At 44.0% G+C, this 27,415-nt stretch overlaps 1 protein-coding gene across 2 annotated transcripts; it reads right to left on the minus strand.

Moving 5' to 3' along the window:
• Positions 1 to 9,129: 9,129 nt before the first annotated feature.
• Positions 9,130 to 24,295, minus strand: LOC130369299 (speedy protein 1-A-like). Of its 2 annotated transcripts, XM_056574385.1 has the most exons (6): positions 24,201 to 24,289; positions 16,442 to 16,614; positions 10,149 to 10,207; positions 9,925 to 10,007; positions 9,500 to 9,668; positions 9,130 to 9,417 (listed from the first exon to the last, which is right to left on the minus strand). In XM_056574385.1, exons 1-6 carry the CDS (start codon positions 24,245 to 24,247, stop codon positions 9,196 to 9,198), a joined length of 753 nt encoding a protein of 250 aa, XP_056430360.1. In that variant the 5' UTR covers positions 24,248 to 24,289; the 3' UTR covers positions 9,130 to 9,195. The 2 variants fall into 2 exon arrangements, with proteins under 2 accessions (XP_056430360.1, XP_056430361.1); XM_056574386.1 differs by lacking the exon at positions 10,149 to 10,207 and having other exon boundaries at positions 24,201 to 24,295.
• Between the last annotated feature and the right edge of the window lie 3,120 nt (positions 24,296 to 27,415).

The raw sequence follows: 27,415 nt of genomic DNA on the forward strand, positions 1-27,415 counted from the left end.
AGGATTAAGATTTTTTAATAGAAGTAATTTACAAATCTGTTTAACTTTCTGGAGCCAGTTGATATTAAAAAAAAAAGTTTTTTCCTGGAATACCCCTTTAACCCCTTAAGGACTCAGGGCACTTTGGCCTTAAGGACTCAGACAATTTAATTTTTACGTTTTCATTTTTTCCTCCTTGCCTTCTAAAAATCATAACTCTTTATATTTTCATCCACAGACTAGTATGAGGGCTTGTTTTTTGCGCGACCAGTTGTCCTTTGTAATGACATAACTCTTTATATCATAAAATGTATGGCGCAACCAAAAAACACTATTTTTGTGAGGAAATTAAAAAGAAAAATGCAATTTTGCTAATTTTGGAAGGTTTCGTTTTCACGCCGTACAATTTACGGTAAAAATGACATGTGTTCTTTATTCTGAGGGTCAATACGATTAAAATGATACCCATTATTACATATTTTTATATTATTGTTGTGCTTAGAAAAAATCACAAACTTTTTAACCAAATCAGTACGTTTATAATCCCTTTATTTTGATGACCTCTAACTTTTTTATTTTTCCATATAAGCGTCGGTATGAGGGCTAATTTTTTGTGCCATGATCTCTTTTTTTTTTATTTTTTATACCACATTTGCATATAAAAAACTTTTAATACATTTTTTTATATTTTTTTTTAAATAAAATGTATTCAAAAAGTAGCAATTTTGTCCTTTGTTTTTTTAACGTTCACGCCGTTCACCATACGGGATCATTAACATTTTATTTTAATAGTTCGGACATTTACGCACGCGGCGATACCAAATATGTCTATTAAATTTTTTTTAATGCTTTTTGGGGGTAAAATAGGAAAAAACGGACGTTTTACTTTTTTATTGGGGGAGGGGATTTTTTACTTTTTTTTAACTTTTACTTTTACATTTTTTTTTACACTTGAATAGTGCTCTCTGACTGCTGAGATAGGCGCGGTACAAGGGATTAGACAAGAGCAAGGTCGGACGTAGCAGAAGGTAAGGGCAGGCAGCTAGGATCGTAGTCAGGGGCAACGGCAAGAGGTCTGGAACACTGGCTTGGGATACACAAGGAACGCTTTCACTGGCACAATGACAACAAGATCCGGCAAGGAAGTGAAGGGGAAGTGAGGTAATATAGGGAAGTTGTCACGATGCCGGCTGGCAGGTAGTGGATCCTCTGTGCCAGAGAGGGATTGGCGTGGACCGTGCTAGTGGATCGGTTCTAAGTCACTACTGGTTTTCACCAGAGCCCGCCGCAAAGCGGGATGGTCTTGCTGCGGCGGTAGTGACCAGGTCGTATCCACTAGCAACGGCTCAACCTCTCTGGCTGCTGAAGATAGGCGCGGTACAAGGGAGTAGACAGAAGCAAGGTCGGACGTAGCAGAAGGTCGGGGCAGGCAGCAAGGATCGTAGTCAGGGGCAACGGCAGGAGGTCTGGAACACAGGCTAGGAACATACAAGGAAACGCTTTCACTGGCACGATGGCAACAAGATCCGGCAAGGGAGTGCAGGGGAAGTGAGGTGATATAGGGAAGTGCACAGGTGAACACACTAATTGGAATCACTGCGCCAATCAGCGGCGCAGTGGCCCTTTAAATCGCAAAGACCCGGCGCGCGCGCGCCCTAGGGAGCGGGGCCGCGCGCGCCGGGACAGGACCGAGGGAGAGCGAGTCAGGTACGGGAGCCGGGGTGCGCATCGCGAGCGGGCGCTACCCGCATCGCGAATCGCATCCCGGCTGGAAGCGGAATCGCAGCGCCCCGGGTCAGTGGATCTGACCGGAGCGCTGCAGCGGGGAGAGTGTAGCGAGCGCTCCGGGGAGGAGCGGGGACCCGGAGCGCTCGGCGTAACAGAAGTGCACAGGTGAACACACTAATTAAAACCATGCGCCAATCAGTGGCGCACTGGCCCTTTAAATCGCAAAGAACCGGCGCGCGCGCCCTAGGGAGTGGGGCCGCGCGCGCCGGGACAGCACAGACAGGAAACGAGTCTGGTAAGCGGGTCGGGATGCGCACCACGAGCGGGCACATACCGCATCGCGAATCGCATCCCGGCTGGGGACATTATCGCAGCGCACCCGGTCAGCGGGTCTGACCGGGGCGCTGCGAACAGGAGAACGCTGTGAGCACTCCGGGGAGGAGCGGGGACCCGGAGCGCTCGGCGTAACAATCAGGAGGACATCATTGACATGCAGACAGAACTCCATGATGATGAAGCCGATCGCACTTGGGATCCGGGTGCAGAGGGGGCTTCATCATCAGCAGCAGAAGAGGTTTGCAGGTTGCCCCTGAGGCAGCAGGTGAGCCAGCAAGGTGGTAGCATGGTTGGCAGTCAACATAGTGGCAGAAGTGGAAATTTAGGAGCCAAACATGCCCAGGGTAGACCAACTGCTTTGTGGCAGCCCACCTTCCCAGGAGGTAGTGGAACAGGGGTTCCTGGAGACCGCGGCAGTAGCAGTCAATTATTGCACACTGTTGGTGGTAAAATCAGATACTCGGTGGTCTGGCAGTTTTTCATCAAGCATTCGGAGGAAGTTAACACAGCCACATGCAAGATATGTCGGCAAAAGATGAAGCGTGGACAGGGTAGCAATGTTGGCACCACGGCCCTGCGTCAACATATGATGTGCCAGCATAAAGCGGCCTGGGACAACCGTGGCTCAGATGTGGTGGTCCAGCCTGCGGCATCACCCAGTGGCACGCCACTCCCTCCTTCAGCCAGCCAAGGGTTCAACACCTCAGGTGAAGGGAGCTGTGTGTCATACCCTCCTTCTGTCGCTACAGATGCTTCTGCTCCTACTTGTAGTCAGCCATTCTGCCAACAATCCATAGGCGAAGCCATGTCCAAGAGACAACAGTATGCGCCCACTCATCCAATGGCGCAGAAGCTGAATGTCCTCCTTTCCAAGTTGCTGGTGCTGCAGTCCCTCCCATTTCAAGTGGTGGACTCCGCACCTTTCAGAGAATTGATGGCTTGTGCCGAGCCGAGGTGGAGAATCCCAAGTCGTCAATTCTGTGCGAAGAAGGCAGTACCAGCCCTGCATAAGTTTGTACAAGAGAAGGTGTGCCAGTCCTTGAGCCTGTCGGTGTGTTCAAAAGTGCACGGTAGCGCTGACGTGTGGAGCTGTAACTACAGGCAGGGACAATACATGTGATTTTACGGCCCACTGAGAAAATGTGGTTCCTGCACAGCCACAACAGCAACTTGGACAGGTCACACCGCTTCCTCCTCCACGCTCTCGCTCTCAGGCAGTTGGTCCAGTTGTTGACAGTGTGCATCTCCGCCTCCTCACCCACCACCGTGTCCTCGGCCTCCACTGCACGTTCAAATCTCATTGGCCCTTCATCGTACCATGTGTGTAGGGCACGGCTGTGTCACACTGTTCTTCACATGGTTTGCCTTGGCAAATGGAGTCACACAGGGGGGGGGGGGGGGGGGGAACTGCTAAAATTAATTCGTCAAGAAATTGGAGTATGGCTTACTCCACAAAAACTGGAAATGGGAACCATGGTGACCGACAACGGGAAGAACATTGTGTCCGCGCTGCGACAAGGAAGTGTGAAACATGTGCCCTGCATGGCACACGTGTTGAATCTGGTTGTCAAGCACTTCCTGAAGTCTTCACCACATTTGCAAGACATCCTAACAATGGATATTATCGTCCTCTATGGGAACAAAAAAAAAGTGTAAAAAAGGATAATAAAAAAAATAAAATGATAAATAAATAAAGGAGCCGGTCTCAACTCTAGAAGAGCAATCGCAGACTGGCACCAACTGTCATTTTCTGTTGTTGTTTATTTGTAAAACCCTGCGATCCTATTGGTCGATGAGTCTGGCTATTGGATAGTGCAGTACAATATGTTACATGGGCCTGCGCTATGATTGCATCGTCCCAATGAACTGACTGTTGAAAAACAGCAACATTGGAAGCCAAAGTTAAAAAATACATAAAAACCTCAACATAAAAATCATGATAAAAATGTGATATGTGATATGTTATCCTGAGCATTCAATGTATCTGTTATAAAGGACATGAGATGAATGAGATTCATTATTTCATAGTAAATAAACTAGAAGTAGCATTTCTTACTTGGGATGGGAAAATCTATATAGTTTTACACATTCCCGCTATAGGTCATATGGGGATGTCCTGGGAAGGAGTGACCAGCATTGGAGCGAGATTGTGATGACATCCCACTCCATACCATGGGGGGAATCTCCAGCCTTGGGCCAGATAATATCCCTATTACGCCTATGAACCCTTTAGATCCCGAAAGCAAAGTTGACCGTGGGACCTAAAGCCGTTCACAGCATCGAACTTTGTTAGCGATCCAGTGATTGAATGTTATAGTCCTCTATGGGAACAAAAAAAAAAAGTGTAAAAAAGAATAATAAAAAAATAAAATTATAAATGGGAATAAGCCCCTCCCCTAATAAAAGTGTGAATCACACTGCCCCCCCCCCAACCCCCCACCCCCCCACATACACTTTTTTAAAATAAGATAATGTAAATGTGGTGCTGGGAGCGTAATGGTGTCTAGGGTGTTGCGGTAATAGTGTTGGGTCTGGTGGTATTAACCCTTGAGTGTCGTGACGCCAGGCTGTAGTTTCCTCAATAGTAATGTTCCTACTGCAAACCGTCCCACAAACGGCAGGGAAAAATAAGGGAATGTCCACAGCAGATTTTATGAAGTAAACTGATGAAACTTTACTCGAAGATTTTATGCAACAGTATTGAACATAACAGTCTTTTCAAGAGTGAACGGGGATACAGGTTCCTCACAGGTTTGATGGGACTTGGAAGCAATGATCTTTTGATGCTGATGGGACTTGGAAGCAATGATCTTTTGATGCTGATGGGACTTGGAAGCAATGATCTTTTGATGCTAGCCACTGTGCTACTATTTTAGAATATTTGAGCTGATAGTAGTCACACAGAATTCAGTAGTTTGAGCCTTGGTAACGCACGTTTTGTGGCTGCGGGATGTTAGGCTTCAGGCCTAGCTTGAATTGATGCTGAGATGTTGTGCTTGCTTGATAATCCGGAACTAAGAGAGTGAATTTAGTGGCTGCAGCCCCTTATATATTAAGCGGGCTGGACAAAGCTCATTGGTCAGCAAACCTGTAAGTTATGAACCCAGTGAACTCTGGGTACATCACATGACCTCGAAAGGTCCTTAAGCATTTTATACATTACAACTGTGTATTAGTGACCACTAAGGTCCTATACATATATTTCCTCTACATTAACTTAATATGTACTCACTTTACTTAAGACTACTAGGGTTAAACCCTACAGGAGAGCCCTATAGACATAGAGGGACTCTAGCTGTGGGGACCTTAGACAAGGGACAGGATTAGGTCCTGTTACGGGACACCAAATAAACAAAAATAAATGTAAACATTTGTAGTATTATCTAGTAAACTATCGAAATTTTACTTTTATAAAACCACTTGGTCAATGAAAATAAGCCTATATACTCCTTTACCTGTTTGATATATTTATTTATTTTATTATTAACCAGATAGCACTGCAAATGATAGCCTCTAAACCCATTGAAGACCACCTTACACCTTGTCAACACCTTCTTGTTCTTTCTGGCTATACCATAAAAAGCATTCTTAGTTCAGCCAAAGTTCAGCCAAATTTTGTCCACAGTGTATGTCCACCATGAGACAAAATATTCATCATACATGAAGCAGACGCTTCAATGTGCAATGTGTAACAAGGACCCCCAAACCATCCTGTGCCATTCATAACACTTCATGGACCCCCTCAGGCATCAGGGCCTTTGTGTGACTGTTACCTCTGCATCACTATAGCTAGGGTTCCAAGCATGCAATTAAAAGGGGTACTCAACTGCCCCATGGTTCTGAACATTTTGTTCAGAATGCTGGGTGCAAGCTGCGGGGGTCATGATGTAATGGCCACGCCCCTTGTGACGTTACGCCACGTCCCCTCAATGCTAGTCTCTGGGAGGGTGCTTGGCATGCATCACGCCCCTCCATAGACTTCCGTTTAGGGCGGCGTGGCATGGCTTGACATCACTAGGGGCGTGGCCATGACGACACAACCCCAGGAGCTTGCATCCAGAGTTCAAAACAAAATGTTTGAACGCAGGGACAGTGGAGTACCCTTTTAATGTGACTGCAAAAAGTTAACCGCATACGTTTTTTCTACTTTACTATTTACTAGGGAGAAGGAAAAAAAAACTCTGAAGGTTACATCAGGGCATTCGGGTCACACACCGCTCATCATCCACACTTTGTAACAACTTCTAATAGAAGAAGTGACTCAGACAAGGTAAATAAATGTAATTAAATGTGAAGTTTATTATTATATTTTATATGTATTTTTAATGTGTTTTAATGTGTAAGTCCCTACTGAGTTGATCCAGGGGAAGGCAAAAAACCCTCATACTAGAGGTAAAAATTCCTTCCCGATTCCAAATATGGCAGTCAGAATAAATCTCTGGATCAACGTTCTGTCCCTATAAATCTAGTATACATAACCAGTGATGTTATTATTCTCCAAGAATGCATCCAGACCCCTTTTGAACTCTTTTACAGAGTTCACCATGACTACCTCCTCCGGGAGAGAATTCCACAGTCTCACTGCTCTTACAGTAAAGAACCCCCGTCTGTGGTTGTGTAGAAACCTTCTTTCCTCTAAATGTAGAAGATGCCCCCTTGTTATAGATACAGTCCTGGTTATAAATAGATCATGGGAGAGATCTCTGTAAGGTCCCCTGATATATTTATACAAAATTATTAGGTTTCCCCTTACGCCTTCTTTTTTCTAAACTAGTTTGTTCAGAATGCTGGGTGCAAGCTGCGGGGGTCATGACGTAATGGCCACGCCCCTTGTGTCGTTACGCCACGTCCCATTAATGCTAGTCTCTGGGAGGGTGCTTGGCATGCACCACGCCCCTCTATAGACTTGCATTGAGGTGGCGTGGCATGGTGTGACATCACGAGAGGCGTGGCCATGACATCACAACCCCAGCAGCTTGCACCCAGTGTTCAGAACAAAATGTTTGAACGCAGGGGCAGTGGAGTACCCTTTTAATGTGAATGCAAAAAGTTAACCGCATACGTTTTTTCTACTTTACTATTTACTAGGGAGAAGGAAAAAAAACTCTGAAGGTTACATCAGGGCATTCGGGTCACACACCGCTCATCATCCACACTTTGCTACAAATTCTAATAAAAGAAGTGACTCAGACAAGTTAAATAAATGTAATTAAATGTGAAGTTTATTATTATATTTTATATGTATTTTTTATGTGTTTTTAATGTGTAAGTCCCTAATGAGTTGATCCAGGGGAAGGCAAAAAACCCTCATACTAGAGGTAAAAATTCCTTCCCGACTCCAAATATGGCAGTCAGAATAAATTCCTGGATCAACCTTCTGTCCCTATAAATCTAGTATACATAACCGGCGATGTTATTATTCTCCAAGAATGCATCCAGACCCCTTTGAACTCTTTTACAGAGTTCACCATGACTACCTCCTCCGGGAGAGAATTCCACAGTCTCACTGCTCTTACAGTAAAGAACCCCCGTCTGTGGTTGTGTAGAAATCTTCTTTCCTCTAAACGTAGAGGGTGCCCCTTTGTTATAAATACAGTCCTGAGTATAAATAGATCATGGGAGAGATCTCTGAATGGTCCCCTGATATATTTATACAAAGTTATTAGGTCTCCCCTAAGCCTTCTTTTTTTTCTAAACTAAATAAACCCAATTCTGATAATCTTTCTGGATATTGTAGTCCTCCCGTTCCCCGTATTACCCTGGTTGCCCGTTTTTGAACCCTCTCCAGCTCCACTATATCTTGTACTTGTTCTTGTACACTGGTGTCCAGTACTGTACACAGTATTCTATGTGTCATCTGACTAGTGTTTGTACGGCTGTAGAATTATTTCCTTGTCGTGGGCATCTATGCCCCTATTACACTATAACATGACTGCAAATGTGTATGTAGTGATAGTGTGTAGGGGATGAATGTGTATGTAGTGATAGTGTGTAGGGAATGAATGTGTATGTAGTGATAGTGTGTAGGGGATGAATGTGTATGTAGCGATAGTGTGTAGGAGATGAATGTGTATGTAGTGATAGTGTGTAGGGGATGAATGTGTATGTAGTGATAGTGTGTAGGAAATGAATGTGTATGTAGTGATAGTGTGTAGGGAATGAATGTGTATGTAGTGATAGTGTGTAGGGAATGAATGTGTATGTAGTGATAGTTGATAGTGTGTAGGGAATGAATGTGTATGTAGTGATAGTGTGTAGAGGATGATTGTGCATGTATTGATAGTCTGTAGGAAGATGAATGTGTATGTAGTGATTGTGTGTAGGGAATGAATGTGTATGTAGTGATAGTGTGTAGGGGATGATTGTGCATGTATTGATAGTCTGTAGGGGATGAATGTGTATGTAGTGATAGTGTGTAGGGAATGAATGTGTATGTAGTGATAGTGTGTAGGGGATGAATGTGTATGTAGTGATAGTGTGTAGGGGATGAATGTGTATGTAGTGATAGTGTGTAGAGAATGAATGTGTATGTAGTGATAGTGTATAGGGAATGAATGTGTATGTAGTGATAGTGTGTAGGGGATGAATGTGTATGTAGTGATAGTGTGAAGGGGATGAATGTGTGTGTAGTGACAGTGTGTAGGGGATGAATGTGTATGTAGTGATAGTGTTTAGGGAATGAATGTGTATGTAGTGATAGTGTGTAGGGAATGAATGTGTATATAGTGATAGTGTGTAGAGAATGAATGTGTATGTAGTGATAGTGTGTAGGGAATGAATGTGTATGTATTTTGTGTTTGTGATTTGTGTACAGTGATTTAGTGCATTATGTGTAACAATAAATATACTATAAGGGCACGTTCCCTCTTGGCGTGTACGCAGAATATTTCATGCTGTGCAAAATCTGTAGCAGCAGTGGGAGATACGCTGCGTATCCCTCACTCACCATACACACAAGTCTTTCTTTGGAGCCCCACCTCCAAAACTCACTGCGCACATAGTGCTGCCGCCAGAAAGCCTTGTGTGTATGGTGAGTGAGGGATACGCAGCGTATTTCCCACTGCTTCTGCAGACTTTGCGCAGCGTCAAATACGCTACCTATATGGCAAGTGGGAACGTGACCTTAAGAATACATCTGGGACGGCTTGGTCTTCATCCGTTCTGTTCTTCTTTCTTCGTCCTTCTTCGCTTGGTGTTCTCTTCCCCGGCACAAGGCTGCAGATCGGTGATACAGATGGAGCAGGCGGGAGGGATCCACCATGGGCCTCTCGGGATGTATTCTCCAGGATCCCTCCGGTACCAGCGTATGGCCCAGCCATGATGTTCCTTCCGCTCTCTCTTCCATGCCCAGTACTCGGGGTCTTGTGCCATGATCTAGAATTAATCACAATATAAACTGTTATAATAAACAAAGACTTTCATTCCTAGTGTATAGTTTTTATTTTATGTCACTGACCCGATCACAGGTGTCTCTGGTTACCCAAGCGTGGAATCTCATCCGGAGGAGCAGCAGGTTCCGTAGGTGTAGCATCCAGGTCTTCATCGCCGTCCACATCGGTCCGAGGGCCCAGGGGTAGATCTCGTGTCGAAACATCTCATCCTCTTCAAACTGGTTGGCAAGAAACCTAAAAGGAAGAAAACATAAATAAATAAAAATTATACAACATTTCACAAGAGGAAGAGGAGAATAACCATTGGTAGTAAATATATATATATGTATTTATATTAATGTGTGTGTGTATATATATATATATATATATATATACACATTAATATAAATATTATGTATTTATATTGATGTGTGTATATATATATATATATATATATATTTATGTATTTATATCGATGTGTATATATGCAATAACATTAATAAAAACTCACAGCGCTGGAAAGAAGTAGGTGTTATATTCCTCCATACGCAGGTTGGCTCTTCGGAAGTAGATGAGGACCATGGCCAGGAGATACTAGAGGGAAGAGAAGAGTTAGAGGCTGGTAATACATTTCTTATCTAAATACATTCTATTATACAGTACCTGTATGTCTCCAGTATATCCCTGTATTTACTTCTATCCGTACAACATCTATTCTTTCCCTTTATATACTACCTTGTCCGCGATCTTATAGCAGCTGTCCCTGCCTAGAAATAGCTGGATGTGTCCTTCGTCTACAAAAATAAGAGAAATATCATAATTTTTATCTATTCAATCAATATCTTCTATACTATCTATAACAATTCTACACATAATATACATATACATGTGTGTATACAGTCACTGACACATTATACACTATATTCCATACTATACATTGTACAGAAGCACAAGGGCAGGAGAGAGAAGGTTCTGTAGAGGGAACATTATCTTTCCTGAAGAACATGGACCTCAGTATTAGGGCTATGATAATACTGATCTTTATTTACGATGTATATGTCTGTTTCATAGGGCCAAGATTGGGGGTTGGCTGAGTAGGCACCTGCCTAGGGAACCACCATCTTCCTAGCCTGGCAGGGTGGCAGAAATGCTGGAGATCTCTAGAATTATGGGTCTAGGGCACTTTCCCTGGTTGCAGGTTGGGAGAGGTGAAGGACCTCTGCCCACTGTCTCCGGCTCAGACACACACAGGGTAACATCACACTGTGTGCACCAAGGGACGTCCATGTTGGTATGACAGTAAAGAGAACGTAAATAGTGATGTCGCGAACATAGAATTTTCGGTTTGCGATCCGCGAACGCAAACTTCCGCAAATGTTTGCGAACGGGCGAACCGCCATTGACTTCAATGGGCAGGCAAATTTTAAAACCCACAGGGACTCTTTCTGGCCACAATAGGGATTTAAAAGTTGTTTCAAGGGGACTAACACCTGGACTGTGGCGTGCCAGAGTGGGATCCATGGCAAAACTCCCATGGAAAATTACATAGTTGATGCAGAGTCTGGTTTTAATCCATAAAGGGCATAAATCACCTATTATTCCTAAATGGTTTGGAATAACGTGCTTTAGCCCCCTTTAGGCAGCACATAGAGCCCCCCTTTAGGCATCACATAGTTAGATTCCCCCCTTTAGACAGCACATAGATTCCCCCATATTAGGCATCACATAGTTAGATCGCCCCTTTAGGCATCACATAGTTAGATTCCCCCATGTTAGTCAGCACCTAGTTAGAGCTCCCCTTTAGGCAGCACATAAGATTCCCCCATATTAGGCAGCACATAGTTAGCAGTGCAGTGCAGTGATAACCTCTGAGCCACCATTTGCATACATCTAATATCCACGGTTGCTAAAATGGACAGAGATGTCAGCAGAGAGTACCAGAAAAATTAGGCATGTACACATGCCTGAAAAATTAGGTATTGTTGCAGCTTCTGTAGCAGCGGCCATAACATTTGCAGCACCATAACAAGTGCAGCAGCAGAGGCCAGAAAAGTTAGGCATGTACACATGGATGAAAAATTTGGTATTGTCGCAGCCGCATCTGTAGCAGCAGCCAGAAAAATTGCAACACCAGAAAAAGTGCAACAGCAGAGGCCAGAAAAATTAGGCATGTACACCTGGCTGGAAAATTTGGTATTGTCGCAGCCGCATCTGTAGCAGCAGCCAGAAAAATTGCAACACCAGAAAAAGTGCAACAGCAGAGGCCAGAAAAATTAGGCATGTACACCTGGCTGGAAAATTTGGTATTGTCGCAGCCGCTGCTGTAGCGGCCAGAAAAATTTATCTTTGATTCGCAAGGCAGAAAGTGCCCTAAAACATTTCGGCTTGAACCCTAGTTGGTGGCGGATAAGTCACGCATGTGACTGTGGACCATTTTTAGCCCAAGGCAACTAATCTGATCAGGCCTTGTTCAGTCAAATGTATCGCCCAGTGTCAGTCCCTTCGGGATCCATCCCTCATTCATCTTAAGAAAGGTGAGGTAATCCAGAATTTTTGACCAAGGCGACTCCTCTTCTCAGTGACAATACCTCCTGCTGCACTGAAGGTCCTTTCTGACAGGGCACTTGAAGCGGGACAGGCCAAAAGTTTGAGCGCAAATTGGGATAGCTCAGGCCACAGGTCAAGCCGGCAAATCCAGTAGTCAAGGGGTTCATCGCTCCTCAGAGGGTCGATATCTGCGATTAAGGCCAGGTAGTCTGCTACCTGTCGGTCAAGTCGTTCTTTGATGGTGGACCCCGAAGGGCTGTGGCGATGCGTAGGACTTAAAAAGTTTTGCATGTCCTCCATCAACAGCATGTCTGTACAGCATCCTGTCTTTGCCGGCGTGTTCGTGGGAGGAGGAGGAGGATTACTTTCACCTCTTCCCCAGTTAGATCCCTGTTGTGATGTGACATGACCCTTATACGCTGTGTACAGCATACTTCTTAATTTATTTTGGACCTGCTGAATCCTTTTCGCCTTGCTGTAATGCGGTAACATGTCAGGCACTTTATGGTTATACCAGGGGTCTAGTAGCGTGGACACCCAGTACAGGTCGTTCTCCTTCATCCTTTTTATACGAGGGTCCCTCAACAGGCACGGCAGCATGAAAGACCCCATTTGCACAAGGACGGATGCAGAGCTACTCATGTCCCGTTCCTCGTCCTCAGTGATGTCAGGGAAGGTATAATCTTCTTCCCCCCAGCCACGTACAACACCACGGGAACAGATAGGTGACAAGGAGCACCCTGGGATGCCTGCTGTGGTTGGTCTTCCTCCTCCTCTTCAAAGCCACATTCCTCCTTTGACTCCTCTTCCTCACAATCCTCTTCCAGCGTTGCTGCAGGTCCAGCAAGCGATGCTGATAAGGCTGAATCTGGTGGTGATGGTGTCCACAACTCTTCCTCTTCACGCTCATCTACTGCCTGATACAGCACTCTTCGCAGGGCACGCTCCAGGTAGAAAACAAACGGTATGATGTCGCTGATGGTGCCTTCGGTGCGACTGACCAGGTTTGTCACCTCCTCAAAAGGACACATGAGCCTACAGGCATTGCGCATGAGCCTCCAGTAACGTGGCAAAAAAATTCCCAGCTCCGCAGATGATGTTCTAGCACCCCGGTCATACAAATATTAGTTGACGGCTTTTTCTTGTTGGATCAGGGATGTGGAATAGCACCTGGGGGGCTGGGGGGTGGTGGTGCCGGTGATGTGGAGCAAAACGCAGCATTTGAAGGGGACTCAGCCGAGGATGTTATGGAAGAGGATGGAGTAGGAGGAGTAGAGGAGGTGGCAGCAGGCCTGTCTGCAAGTCGTGGCGGTGTCACCAACTCCTCTGCAGAGCCACGCATTCCATGCTTGGCAGCCGTCACCAGGTTTACCCAATGCGCAGTGTAGGTGACATACCTGCCCTGACCATGCTTTGCAAACCAGGTATCAGTGGTCAGATGGACCCTTTCCCCTACACTGTGTGCCAGACATGCCATAATTTTCTTTTGCACAATGGAGTAAAGGTTGTGGATTGCCTTTTGTGCAAAAAAGTTTCATCTGGGTACCTTCCACTGCGGTGTCCCTATGGCTACAATTTTTTTAAAGGCCTCAGGCTCCACCAGCTTGTATGGTAAAAGCTGGCAGGCTAGCAGTTCCGACAAGCCAGCTGTCAGACGCCGGGCTAGGGGGTGACGTTGAGATATTGTCTTCTTGCGCTCAAACATCTCCTTGACAGACACCTGACTGTGGGCAGATGAGCAGGAACTTCTCAAGGCGAGAGACGGAGAGGCGGATGGTTGAGAGGGGGCAAGGAGGGCAGCAGTGGTTGACCTGGCTGAAGATGCTGGACCAGGAGGAGGATGGCGGCTTTGACTTTGTGTGCTGCTTGTACTGGCGTGTTGATCCCATAGGCGTTTGTGATGTTACAATCATGTGCCTTCGCAAAGCAGTTGTGCCTAGGCATGGTGTCTGACTGTGCCACTAGCTCCTTGCGACGACCTCCCCCTGCTTCCAACTCGTCTCCTCCTCCTCTCTGTCTCCCCATCTGAACTTTCCCCCTCTTCTTCTCTTCTAGCGGGCACCCACGTGGCATCCACGGACACATCGTCATCATCAACACCTTCACCGCTATCTGACACCTCAAGAAAGGAAGCAGCAGCGGTACAACATCATCATCACACCGTACGTCCATGTGTGTAATGCTGCCTGACTGAGACATATCCCTGTTAACTACATCCTCTGGCAATAATGGTTGCGCATCACTCATGTCTTCAAACTGATGTGTAAATAACTCCTCTGACGGATCAAGTAAAGCTGCTGTGGTGCTAGTGTGGGTGGTGGCGGCAGGCGGGCAAGTGGTAGCATGAGAGGTGCCCGAAGCTAAGCTAGAGGAGGAGAAGGATGGTGAGTCAAGGTTCCGAGCGGAAGCTGTAGTAGATTGGGTGTCTTGTGATAGCCAGTCAACTAAGTCCTCAGAACTTTGGGGGTTCAGGGTACGTGGCCTCTGAACACTGGCCATTCTAGGGCCAAAGGGAATCCCAGCACCACGACGGCCCCTGTGGGGTGGCCTTCCTCTGCCTGTCATTTTTTTGGTTAATTTGCATAACTGTCACACCTAATGTGATTTGCACTAGGGTGACACAACTTGCCCTGTAGGCAAAAAAACTGGCAACTGTGACGTGAACTGACAGTGACGACTGATTTTATTTAACAGCCCAAAAAGTTATTTTTTTTTTTTTATTTTTTATTTGCACAACTGTCCCACCTAATGTGATTTGCACTAGGGTGACACAATTTGGCCTGCAGGCAAAAAAAACTGGCAACTGTGACGTGAACTGACAGTGACAACTGATTTTATTTAACAGCCAAAAAAGGTATATTTTTTTTATTTGCACAACTGTCACACCTAATGTGATTTGCACTAGTGTGACAATAAGCAAAAAAGCTTGCCAGCGGAGTTCCCCTTTTAAAAAGTGGTCCTCAATCAGGGTGCCTCCAGCTGTTGCAAAACAAACGGACTGATATATTTCAGGACTTTGAATACTGTAGTAGTTAGTTGCTTGAAGGAACTTAAGTTTGATTCTGGAGTACCCCTTTTAACCAGCGGTTCCCTCCCAACCAGGGTGCCTCCAGCTGTTGCTACACACACGGACTGATATCTTTCAGCCCTTTGAATACTGTAGTAGTTAGTTGCTTGAAGGAACTTAAGTTTGATTCTGGAGTAACCCTTTTAACCAGTGGTTACCTTCCAACCAGGACTGATATCTTTCAGCCCTAAAAAGGGCTTTTTTGGGTGCTGTCCTTAAAGCAGATGTTACGCTAGTGCTTTAGAAGTAAACTGGACCCTGAATGCACCACCTAGCAGCAACCTAGCTATCGCTTTCCCTATACAGCAGGAGCAGCTTCTCTGACCCTCCACTTCAGGGTCAAAGTCTACTGCAATGTTAAAGTATAGGGGGCGGATCGAACTTAACATATGTTCGCCCGGCGAACAATTCGCGACATCTCTAAACGTAAATATGTATTTTTTAATTATTATTTAATTATATATGTATTTCATTTACAAAAATTTTTGGGTGACAGGGACATGTCTACAAACGGGGCAACTATCTACCTCCTGGAGGGCACCTGTCTATACTGTGGGAAAAATGCCTACGTTTGGGCAAACCTATCTACACTGGGATCAACTATCTACATGGAGGGCACCTGTCTACACTGGGAACAGCTATCTACCTCTGGGGGGGGGGGGAATCTATCTACACTGTAAACAACTACCTGCCTCCTGGAGTGCAGCTGTCTACACTGGGAACAGCTATCTACCTCTGGGGGGGAATTTATCTACACTGGAGGCAACTACCTGCCTCCTGGAGGGCAGCTGTCTACACTGGGAACAGCTATCTACCTCTGGGGGGGGATATATCTACACTGGAGGCAACTACCTGCCTCCTGGAGGGCACCTGTATACATTGGGAACAGCTATCTACTTCTGGGGGGGGGGGGGGGTCTATCTACACTGGAGGCAACTTCCTACCTCCTGGAGGGCAGTTATCTACACTGTGGGGCAACTGTGTACTGTATTGAGAGCAAATTTTCGAAACGCAAATTTTTACAGTGGATACAAGCATTTTGCGATTTTCCGAATATTTAGAATATAGTGATATATTCGTAATGTCAAATATTCGTTTTTTTATGCAAATTTATGTAAATATTTATGCTAATATGTATGCGAATATCGGCACACTGGAGATATAATTGCGCATGCGCACTGTGTGATTTTCATTACGAATTTTCGCATGGAAAAAAAAAACAAATATCTACCTCCTGGAGGGCACCTGTCTACACTGGGAACCACAATCTACCCCTTGGCAGAATCTATAAACACTGGGGGCAACTATATATCTCCTGGGGGGGGGGGGCACCTTTAAGGGGATAAGAACACTTTATTTTATCATGTGATAAAATATTATACTTTTTGTCTTAGAAAGGAAAATGTATTGTTACCCAGGAGTCTGTAAAAAGCGGCCCGTTCCTCCGGCTGTAGGATGGCGTCATCAGTGGTCTCCCTCCGATTGTTGTCCGTCTGCTCCCTCTTCTTCTTGGGCTCGCCATCCGTCTCCTCCTCCTTTGGCTGGTCCTCCGTCTTCTCCGGCTCCTCCTGGGTGGCAGATTCTGAACTGTGATAGAAGAGATAACATCTATAGTATTGGGCCTCATGCACCCGACCAAATAATGGGCCATCCCGGTTATAAGGAGCCATAATATGACACCAGGGAAGTCTATGAGACCATATGGTACAACATTATATTCTCGTTACATCAAGCCACGCCCCTCCATTCATGTCTATGGGAGGGGGGGGGGGGGGCAGAATGCCGGGTGTCTGCACAGATCAGTGGAGTACCCCTTTAAGCGTCCCTAGTCTTGCCCACCATATTTTCAATGCTATCATAAGGCAATGCGGATCTCCCGTGCAGGGAGCAGTATGATAGTCGGGCTCCTGCTGGAGCTACTAGAAGCGGAGGAACCTCTTCTAGAAGATTAACCCTTCATATGCTTCAGTCAAATCATGACAGCTGCATGTGAGGAGTTTCCACACTGATCACTGTCAGTCCCTTTGTAGGGCTCTTAAAAATAGAATGTAAATAAAAAAAAGCATCAACTTTTTCTGAAAAAATTTAAAAAACATATTGAGTTTCGCCACATCCATAATGACCCAAATAATAAAATAATTGAATTATTCATGCTGCACTTTGAACGCTGAAAAAAAAAATTTAAAAAACAAAAAAGAAAAAACGCCACATCCCCTCCATGCATGTCTATGGGAGCTGTCACACCCCTTTCCATAGACATCCATGGGGGGGGTGGGGGGGCGTGACGTCACTAGGGGGAATAGCGTGACATCACGACCACTGCCGCCAGAACTTGGCATTTGTTCAGAACACGGGGTGCTGCGCGGAGGTCACAGGTGTCCCAGCGATAGGGGATAGGATGCCCATAGCAACCAATCAGCTTGCTTCTTTCATTTTTAACAAGGCCTCTGCAAAGTGAAAGAAGTGATCTGATTGGTTGCTATGGGTAACTGGGCAACTTTTCCTCTGGACAGGTTTTGATAAATCTCCCCCAAGATGCCTAGCGGTGGAGTACCCCTTTATGTATTGCCGCATGCAGATATGTCCAAACTATTAAAGTACAATGGTAACAAAACTGCACGGTTAATGGCTTAAATGTAAAAAAATAGCAGAATTGCAGATTTTTGGTCACTTCATGTACCAGAAAAAAATGTATAAAAAGCGATCTAAAAGGCCTAAAAATAGTGGCATTATCACATATAACACTGGGTGTCAGAAATCACATTTACCATTGAAGAGGCAGTTATCATATATATTAACCCCTTAAGGACGCAGGACGTAAATGTACGTCCTGGTGAGGTGGTACTTAACGCACCAGGACGTACATTTACGTCCTAAGCATAACCGCAGGCATCGGAGCGATGCCCGTGTCATGCGCGGCTGATCCCGGCTGCTGTTCGCAGCCAGGGACCCGCCGGCAATGGCCGACGCCCGCGATCTCGCGGGCGTCCGCCATTAACCCCTCAGGTGCCGGGATCAATACAGATCCCGGCATCTGCGGCAGTTCGCGATTTAAATGAACGATCGGATCGCCTGCAGCGCTGCTGCGGGGATCCGATCATTCAGAACGCCGGACGGAGGTCCCCTCTCCTTCCTCCGTCCGGCTCCCAACGTCTCCTGCTCTGGTCTGTGATCGAGCAGACCAGAGCAGAAGATCGCCGATAACACTGATCTGTTCTATGTCCTATACATAGAACAGATCAGTATTAGCAATCATGGTATTGCTATGAATAGTCCCCTATGGGGACTATTCAAGTGTAAAAAAAAATGTAAAAAAATGTAAAAGTAAAAGCAAAAAAAAAATTTAAAATCCCCTCCCCCAATAAAAAAGTAAAACGTCCGTTTTTTCCTATTTTACCCCCAAAAAGTGTAAAAAACATTTTTTATAGACATATTTGGTATCGCCGCGTGCGTAAATGTCCGAACTATTAAAATAAAATGTTAATGATCCCGTACGGTGAACGGCGTGAACGGGAAAAAAAAAAGTCCCAAATTCCTACTTTTTTAATACATTTTATTAAAAAAAAATTATTAAAAATGTATTAAAAGTTTTTTATATGCAAATGTGGTATCAAAAAAAAGTACAGATCATGGCGCAAAAAATGAGCCCCCATACCGCTGCTTATACGGAAAAATAAAAAAGTTAGAGGTCATCAAAATAAAGGGATTATAAACGTACTAATTTGGTTAAAAATTTGTGATTTTTTTTTAAGTGCAACAATAATATAAAAGTATATAATAATGGGTATCATTTAAATGTATTGACCCTCAGAATAAAGAACGCACGTCATTTTTCCATAAATTGTACGGAGTGAAAACAAAACCTTCCAAAATTAGCAAAATTGCGTTTTTCGTTTTAATTTCCCCACAAAAATAGTGTTTTTTGGTTGCGCCATCCATTTTATGATACAATGAGTGATGTCATTACAAAGGACAACTGGTCACGCAAAAAACAAGCCCTCATACTAGTCTGTGGATCAAAATATAAAAGAGTTATGATTTTTAGAAGGCGAGGAGGAAAAAATGAAAACGTAAAAATTAAATTGTCTGAGTCCTTAAGGCCAAAATGGGCTGAGTCCTTACAGGAGTAGTCCAGTGGTGATTCAGTGGTGAGCAACTTATCCCCTATCATAAGGATAGGGGATAAGTTGCAGATCGCGGGGGGTCCGACCGCTGGGGCCCCCTGCGATCTCCTGTACGGAGCCCCGACAGCCCGCTGGAAGGGGGCGTGTCGACCTCCGCACGAGGCAGCGGCCGACACGCCCCCTCAATACAACTTTATGGCAGAGACGAAGCGCTGCCTTCGGCAATCTCAGGCTCTGCCATAGAGATGTATTGAGGGGGCGTGTCGGCCGCCGCCTCGTGCGGGGGTCGACACCCGCTATCTCGGCGGAGAGCCGGGGCCCCGTACAGAGAGATCGCAGGGGGCCCCAGCGGTCGGACCCCCCGCAATCTCAAACTTATCCCCTATCCTTAGGATAGGGGATAAGTTTTTCACCACTGGACTACCCCTTTAACCCCTTAAGGACCGGAGGTTTTTCCGTTTTTGCATTTTCGTTTTTTGCTCCTTGCCTTTAAAAAATCATAACTCTTTCAAATTTACACCTAAAAATCCATATGATGGCTTATTTTTTGTGCCACCAATTCTACTTTGTAATGACATCAGTCATTTTGCCCAAAAGTCTATGGTGAAGCGGGAAAAAAAATCATTGTGCGACAAAATTGAAAAAAAAAACGCTGTTTTGTAACTTTTGGGGGCTTCCGTTTCTACGTAGTACATTTTTCGGTAAAAATGACACCTGATATGTATTATGTAGGTCCATACGATTAAAATGATACCCTACTTATATAGGTTTGATTTTGTCGGACTTCTGGAAAAAATCATAACTACATGCAGGAAAATTAATACGTTTAAAATTGTCATCTTCTGACCCCTATAACTTTTTTATTTTTCCATGTATGGGGCAGTATGAGCGCTCATTTTTTGCGCCGTGATCTGAAGTTTTTAACGGTACCATTTTTGTATTGATAGGACTTATTGATCACTTTTTATTCATTTTTAAATGATATAAAAAGTGACCAAAAATGCACTATTTTGGACTTTGGAATTTTTTTGCGCGCACGCCATTGACCGAGCGGTTTAATTAATGATATATTTTTATAATTCGGACATTTACGCACGCGGTGATACCACATATGTTTATTTTTATTTTTATTTACACTGTGTTTTTTTTATTATTGGAAAAGGGGGGTGATTCAAACTTTTAATAGGGGAGGAGTTAAATGATCTTTATTCACTTTTTTTTTTCACTTTTTTTTTGCAGTGTTATAGGTCCCATAGGGACCTATAACACTGCACACACTGATCTTCTATGTTGATCACTGGTTTCTCATAAGAAACCAGTGATCAACGATTCTGCCACATGACTGCTCATGCCTGGATCTCAGGCACTGAGCAGTCATTCGGCGATCGGACAGCGAGGAGGCAGGTAGGGGCCCTCCCGCTGTCCTGTCAGCTGTTCGGGATGCCGCGATTAGCCGCGGCTATCCCGAACAGCCCGACTGAGCTAGCCGGGAACTTTCACTTTCACTTTTAGCCGCGCGGCTCAGCTTTGAGCGCGCGGCTAAAGGGTTAATAGCGCGCGGCGCCGCGATCGGCGCTGCGCGCTATTAGAGGCGGGTCCCGGCTTCACTATGACGCCGGGCCCGCCATGATATGACGCGGGGTTACTGTGTAACCCCGCGTTATATCAGAAGAGCAGGACCAAGGACGTACCGGTACGTCCTTGGTCCTTAAGGGGTTAAGGGGTTAAAGAGATTTTCCAGTGGTTTTCTGGGACATTTACATTTATGGTCTATCCACTGCTGTCAAATCTTAGTTCCATTAAATTGAATGGGGGCTGTGCTGCAGTGTCCTGGCACCAACATTTCACAATGACCCGAAATCTCTTCTCTATCTCCCGTCATTGGAGGAGATTTATCCAAACCTGTGTAGAGGAAGAGTGGTGCAGTTGCCCATAGCAACCAATCAGATTGCTTCTTTCATTTTTAAAAAGAAGCAATCTGATAGGTTGCTATAGGCAACTGCCCCACTTTTCCTCTGCCCAGGTTTGGATAAATCTCCTCCATTGTTTATATGTGAAAACCATCATGGGGGGAGATTTATCAAACCCTGTCCTGAGGAAAAGTGCTGTGTTGCCCATAGCAACCAATCAGATCGATTCTTTCATTTTTGAAAATTTTTGCTATGGGCAACTCAGCAGCTTTTTGTCTGCACAGGTTTTGATAAATCTCCACCACCAACAACACATTAATAGCCAGTCTTGAGGATGGACCATAAATGGAAAAGTCCCAGAAAACTTCTTAATCTAAATTCCTCTGGTGGTATGATACATATAGCTGCCCGACTATAATAACATTGGGGGCAGTTATCACATATAACATTAGGGGCAATTATCACATATAACATTAGGGGCAGTTATCACATATAACATTAGGGGGGCAGTTATCACATATAACATTAGGGGGGCAGTTATCACATATAACATTAGAGGGCAGTTATCACATATAACATTAGGGGGGCAGTTATCATATATAACATTAGGGGGGCAGTTATCATATATAACATTAGGGGGGGCAGTTATCACATATAACATTAGGGGGGCAGTTATCATATATAACATTAGGGGGGCAGTTATCACATATAACATTAGAGGGCAGTTATCACATATAACATTAGGGGGTGCAGTTATCACATAACATTAGGGGGGCAGTTATCACATATAACATTAGGGGGGCAGTTATCACATATAACATTAGGGGGGCAGTTATCACATATAAGATTAGGGGGGCAGTTATCACATATAACATTAGGGGCAGTTATCACATATAACATTAGAGGGCAGTTATCACATATAACATTAGGGGGGCAGTTATAACATATAACATTAGGGGGGCAGTTATCACATATAACATTAGTGGGGCAGTTATCACATATAATATTAGAGGGCAGTTATCACATATAACATTAGGGGGCAGTTATCACATATAACATTAGGGGGGCAGGTATCACATATAACATTAGGGGGGCAAGTATCACATATAACATTGGGGACAGTTATCACATATAACATTAGGGGGGCAGTTATCACATATAACATTAGGGGGGCAGTTATCACATATAACATTAGGGGGGCAGTCATCACATATAACATTAGGGGGGCAGTTATCACATATAACATTAGAGGGGCAGTTATCACATATAACATTAGGGGCAGTTATCACATATAACATTGGGGACAGTTATCACATATAATATTAGTGGGGCAGTTATCACATATAACATTAGAGGGCAGTTATCACATATAACATTAGGGGGGCAGTTATCACATATAACATTAGGGGGGCAGGTATCACATATAACATTAGGGGGGCAAGTATCACATATAACATTGGGGACAGTTATCACATATAACATTAGGGGGGCAGTTATCACATATAACATTAGAGGGGCCAGTTATCACATATAACATTAGGGGGGCAGTTATAACATATAACATTAGTGGGGCAGTTATCACATATAACATTAGGGGGGCAGTTATCACATATAACATTAGGGGGGCAGTTATCACATATAACATTAGGGTGGCAGTTATCACACATAACATTAGGGGGGCAGTTATAACATATAACATTAGGGGGGCAGTTATCACACATAACATTAGGGGGGCAGATATCACATATAACATTAGGGGGCAGTTATCACGTATAACATTAGGGGGCAGTTATCACGTATAACATTGGGGGGAAGTTATCACATATAACATTGGGCGCATTTATCACATATAACATTAGGGGGGCAGTTATCACATACAAAATTAGGGGGGCAGTTATCACATATAACATTAGGGGGGCAGTTATTACATATAACATTAGGGGGGCAGTTATCACACATAACATTAGGGGGGCAGATATCACATATAACATTAGGGGGCAGTTATCACGTATAACATTGGGGAGAAGTTATCACATATAACATTGGGCGCATTTATCACATATAACATTAGGGGGGCAGTTATCACATACAAAATTAGGGGGGCAGTTATCACATATAACATTAGGGGGGCAGTTATCACATATAACATTAGGGGGGCAGTTATCATCATATATAACATTAGGGGGGGCAGTTATCACATATAAAATTAGGGGGCAATTATCACATATAACATTAGGGGGGCAGTTATCATCATATATAACATTAGGGGGGGCAGTTATCACATATAACATTAGGGGCAGTTATCACATATAACATTAGGGGGGGCAGTTATCATCTATAACATTAGGGGGGCAGTTATCACATATAACATTAGGGGGCAGTTATCATATATAACATTAGGGGGGCAGTTATCACATATAACATTAGGGGGGGTAGTTATGACATATAACATTAGGGGGGGCAGTTATCATATATAACATTAGGGGGGCAGTTATCACATATAACATTAGGGGGGCAGATATCATATATAACATTAGGGGGCAGTTATCACATATAACATTAGGGGGTGCAGTTATCATATATAACATTAGGGGGGCAGTTATCACATATAACATTAGGGGGCAGTTATCACATATAACATTAGGGGGGCAGTTATCACATATAACATTAGGGGGGGCAGTTATCACATATAACATTAGGGGGTGCAGTTATCATATATAACATTAGGGGGCAGTTATCACATATAACATTAGGGGCAATTAGCATATACACTGGTAGCAGTTATACATGGAGGCTCAGTAGTGTGGTTGCACTGCACATGACAGTTTATGGGACATGCTCAGTGCAAACGTTAGAAAAGAAAAAAACCATCATAGACAGTACTGGGGGAGATTTATCAAAATGTTTGGCTGAGAATAGTGTTGCAGTTACCCATAGCAACCAATCAGATTGCTTTTTTAAATTTAAAGGCCTCTGAAAAAGGGGGGAAGCTGATTGGTTGCTATGGCAACTGGCCAACATTTTCTCTACATTTTTGATAAATCTTCCCCAGGTGGATGGCAGAAAAACAACTCTTAGTTTTTGAAGACTGTCTGTAAATGTACCCCTATAAAATGGTGTAGTGATGTGTCCTACTTACCACTCCTCCTCATACAGGGCTGTCAGTTCTCTCTTCCTCTTCCTCATGGTGTCGCCTCTTCTTTTCTTCTCTTCCTCGCCGCCTCCTCCTCCTCCTCGCCTCTCCTCCTCGCCTCTCCTCCTCCTCCTCCTCTCCTCCGCCTCCTCCTCGCCTCTCCTCCTCCTCGCCTCTCCTCCTCTCCTCCGCCTCCTACTCGCCTCTCCTCCTCTCCTCAAAATCTGTAGAAATTGATGGGGGTCGCTGTCCAAAAAAGTCACTTCTCGCAGAGAAATAAGGAGCCGGTCTCAACTCTAGAAGAGCAATCGCAGACTGGCACCAACTGTCATTTTCTGTTGTTGTTTATTTGTAAAACCCTGCGATCCTATTGGTCGATGGGTCTGGCTATTGGATAGTGCAGTACAATATGTTACATGGGCCTGCGCTATGATTGCATCGTCCCAATGAACTGACTGCTGAAAAACAGCAACATTGGAAGCCAAAGTTAAAAAATACATAAAAACCTCAACATAAAAGTCATGATAAAAATGTGATATGTGATATGTTATCCTGAGCATTCAATGTATCTGTTATAAAGGACACGAGATGAATGAGATTCATTATTTCATAGTAAATAAACTAGAAGTAGCATTTCTTACTTGGGATGGGAAAATCTATATAGTTTTACACATTCCCGCTATAGGTCATATGGGGATGTCCTGGGAAGGAGTAACCAGCATTGGAGCGAGATTGTGATGACATCCCACTCCATACCATGGGGGGAATCTTCAGCCTTGGGCCCGATAATATCCCTATTACGCCTATGAACCCTTTAGATCCCGAAATCAAAGTTGACCGTGGGACCAAAAGCCGTTCACAGCATCGAACTTTGTTAGCGATCCAGTGATTTCATATTATAGTCCTCTATGGGAACAAAAAAAAGTGTAAAAAAGAATAATAATAAAAAAAAAATTATAAATGTGAATAAGCCTCTCCCCTAATAAAAGTGTGAATCACACAACAACCCCCCCCCCCCCCACCCCACCCCCACTTTTTTAAAAAATAAGATAATGTAAATGTGGTGCTGGGAGCGTAATGGTGTCTAGGGTGTTGCGGCAATAGTGTTGGGTCTGGTGGTATTAACCCTTGAGTGTCGTGACGCCAGGCTGTAGTTTCCTCAACAGTAATGTTCCTACTGCAAACTGTCCCACAAACGGCAGGGAAAAATAACAGAATGTCCACAGCAGATTTTATGAAGTAAACTGATGAAACTTTACTCAAAGATTTTATGCAACAGTATTGAACATAACAGTCTTTTCAAGAGTGAACGGGGATACAGGTTCCTCACAGGTTTGATGGGACTTGGAAGCAATGATCTTTTGATGCTGATGGGACTTGGAAGCAATGATCTTTTGATGCTGATGGGACTTGGAAGCAATGATCTTTTGATGCTGATGGGACTTGGAAGCAATGATCTTTTGATGCTGATGAGACTTGGAAGCAATGATCTTTTGATGCTGATGGGACTTGGAAGCAATGATCTTTTGATGCTGATGGGACTTGGAAGCAATGATCTTTTGATGCTGATGGGACTTGGAAGCAATGATCTTTTGATGCTAGCCACTGTGCTACTATTTTAGAATATTTGAGCTGATAGTAGTCACACCGAATTCAGTAGTTTGAGCCTTGGTAACGCACGTTTTGTGGCTGCGGGATGTTAGGCTTCAGGCCTAGCTTGAATTGATGCTGATGCTGAGATGTTGTGCTTGCTTGATAATCCGGAACTAAGAGAGTGAATTAAGTGGCTGCAGTCCCATATATATTAACCCCTTAACCCCTTGGGGATGGAGCCCATTATGACCCTAAGGACGGGAGCATTTTTTGCAAATCTGACCACTGTCACTTTAAGCATTAATAACTCTGGAATGCTTTTACTTATAAATTTTATTCCGAGATTGTTTTTTCGTGACATATTCTACTTTATGTTACAGGTAAATTTTCGGCGATACTTGCATCCTTTCTAGGTGAAAAATGCAAAAATTTCATGAAAAATTTGAAAATTTAGCATTTTTCTAACTTTGAAGCTCTCTACTTATAAGGAATATGGATATTCCAAATAAATTATGTATTGATTCACATATACAATATATCTACTTTATGTTTGCATCTATGTTTGCATCATAAAATTGACGAGTTTTTACTTTTGGAAGACATCAGGGGGCTTCAAAGTTCAGCAGCAATTTTCCAATTTTGCGCAAAATTTTCAAAATCGGAATTTTTCTGGGACCAGTTCAGGTTTGAAGTGGATTTGAAGGGTCTTATGGTTAGAAATACCCAATGAATGACCCCATTATAAAAACTGCACCCCTCAAAGTATTCAAAATGACAATCAGTAAGTGTGTTAACCCTTTAGGTGTTTCACAGGAATAGCAGCAAAGTGAAGGAGAAAATTCTAAATCTTCATTTTTTACACTGGCATGTTCTTGTAGACCCAGTTTTTGAATTTTTACAAGGGGTAAAAGGAAAAAAATCCTCTCAAAATTTGGAACCCAATTTCTCTCGAGTAAGAAAATACCTCATATGTGTATGTTAAGTGTTCGGCGGGTGCACTAGAGGGCTCAGAAGCGAAGGAGCAACAATGTGATTTAGGAGAGTGAGTTTATCTGAAATGGTTTTTGGGGGGCATGTCCCATTTAGGAAGCCCCTATGGTGCTAGGACAGCAAAAAACACCACATCGCACACTATTATGAAAACGACACCCCTCAAGGAACGTAACAAGGGGTACGGTGAGCCTTAACACCCCACAGGTGTTTGACAACTTTTTGTTAAAGTCGGATGTGTAAATGAAAAAAAAATATTTTTCCACTAAAATGCTGGTTTTACCCCAAATTTTACTTTTTTACAAAGGGTAATAGGAGAAAATGCCCCCCAAAATTTGTAACCCCATTTCTTCTGAGAATGGAAATACCCCATATGTGGACATCAAGTGCACTGCGAGCGAACTACAATGCTCAGAAGAGAAGGAGCGCCATTGAGCTTTTAGAGAGATAATTAGTTTGGAATGGAAGTCGGGGGCCATGTGCATTTACAAAGGCCCCCGTGGTGCCAGAACAGTGGACCCCCCCACATGTGACCCCATTTTGGAAACTAAACCCCTCACGGAATGTAATAAGGGGTGCAGTGAGCATTTACACCCCACTGGCGTTTGACAGATCTTTGGAACAGTGGGCTGTGCAAA

This window comes from Hyla sarda, chromosome 4 (genome assembly GCF_029499605.1).
Source record: "Hyla sarda isolate aHylSar1 chromosome 4, aHylSar1.hap1, whole genome shotgun sequence".
Lineage (NCBI taxonomy): Eukaryota > Metazoa > Chordata > Amphibia > Anura > Hylidae > Hyla > Hyla sarda.

What these genes read in the sequence shown, in the direction of transcription:
- LOC130369299 (XM_056574385.1), bottom strand. Translation starts at nt 24,247, where the DNA reads ATGAGGAAGAGGAAGAGAGAACTGACAGCCCTGTATGAGGAGGAGTG. An exon ending in GCTATAAGATCGCGGACAAG is followed by an intron (nt 10,008 to 10,148) that starts GTAGTATATAAA and finishes TCTTCCCTCTAG; the next exon opens with TATCTCCTGGCCATGGTCCT. An exon ending in CCAGAGACACCTGTGATCGG is followed by an intron (nt 9,418 to 9,499) that starts GTCAGTGACATA and finishes GATTAATTCTAG; the next exon opens with ATCATGGCACAAGACCCCGA.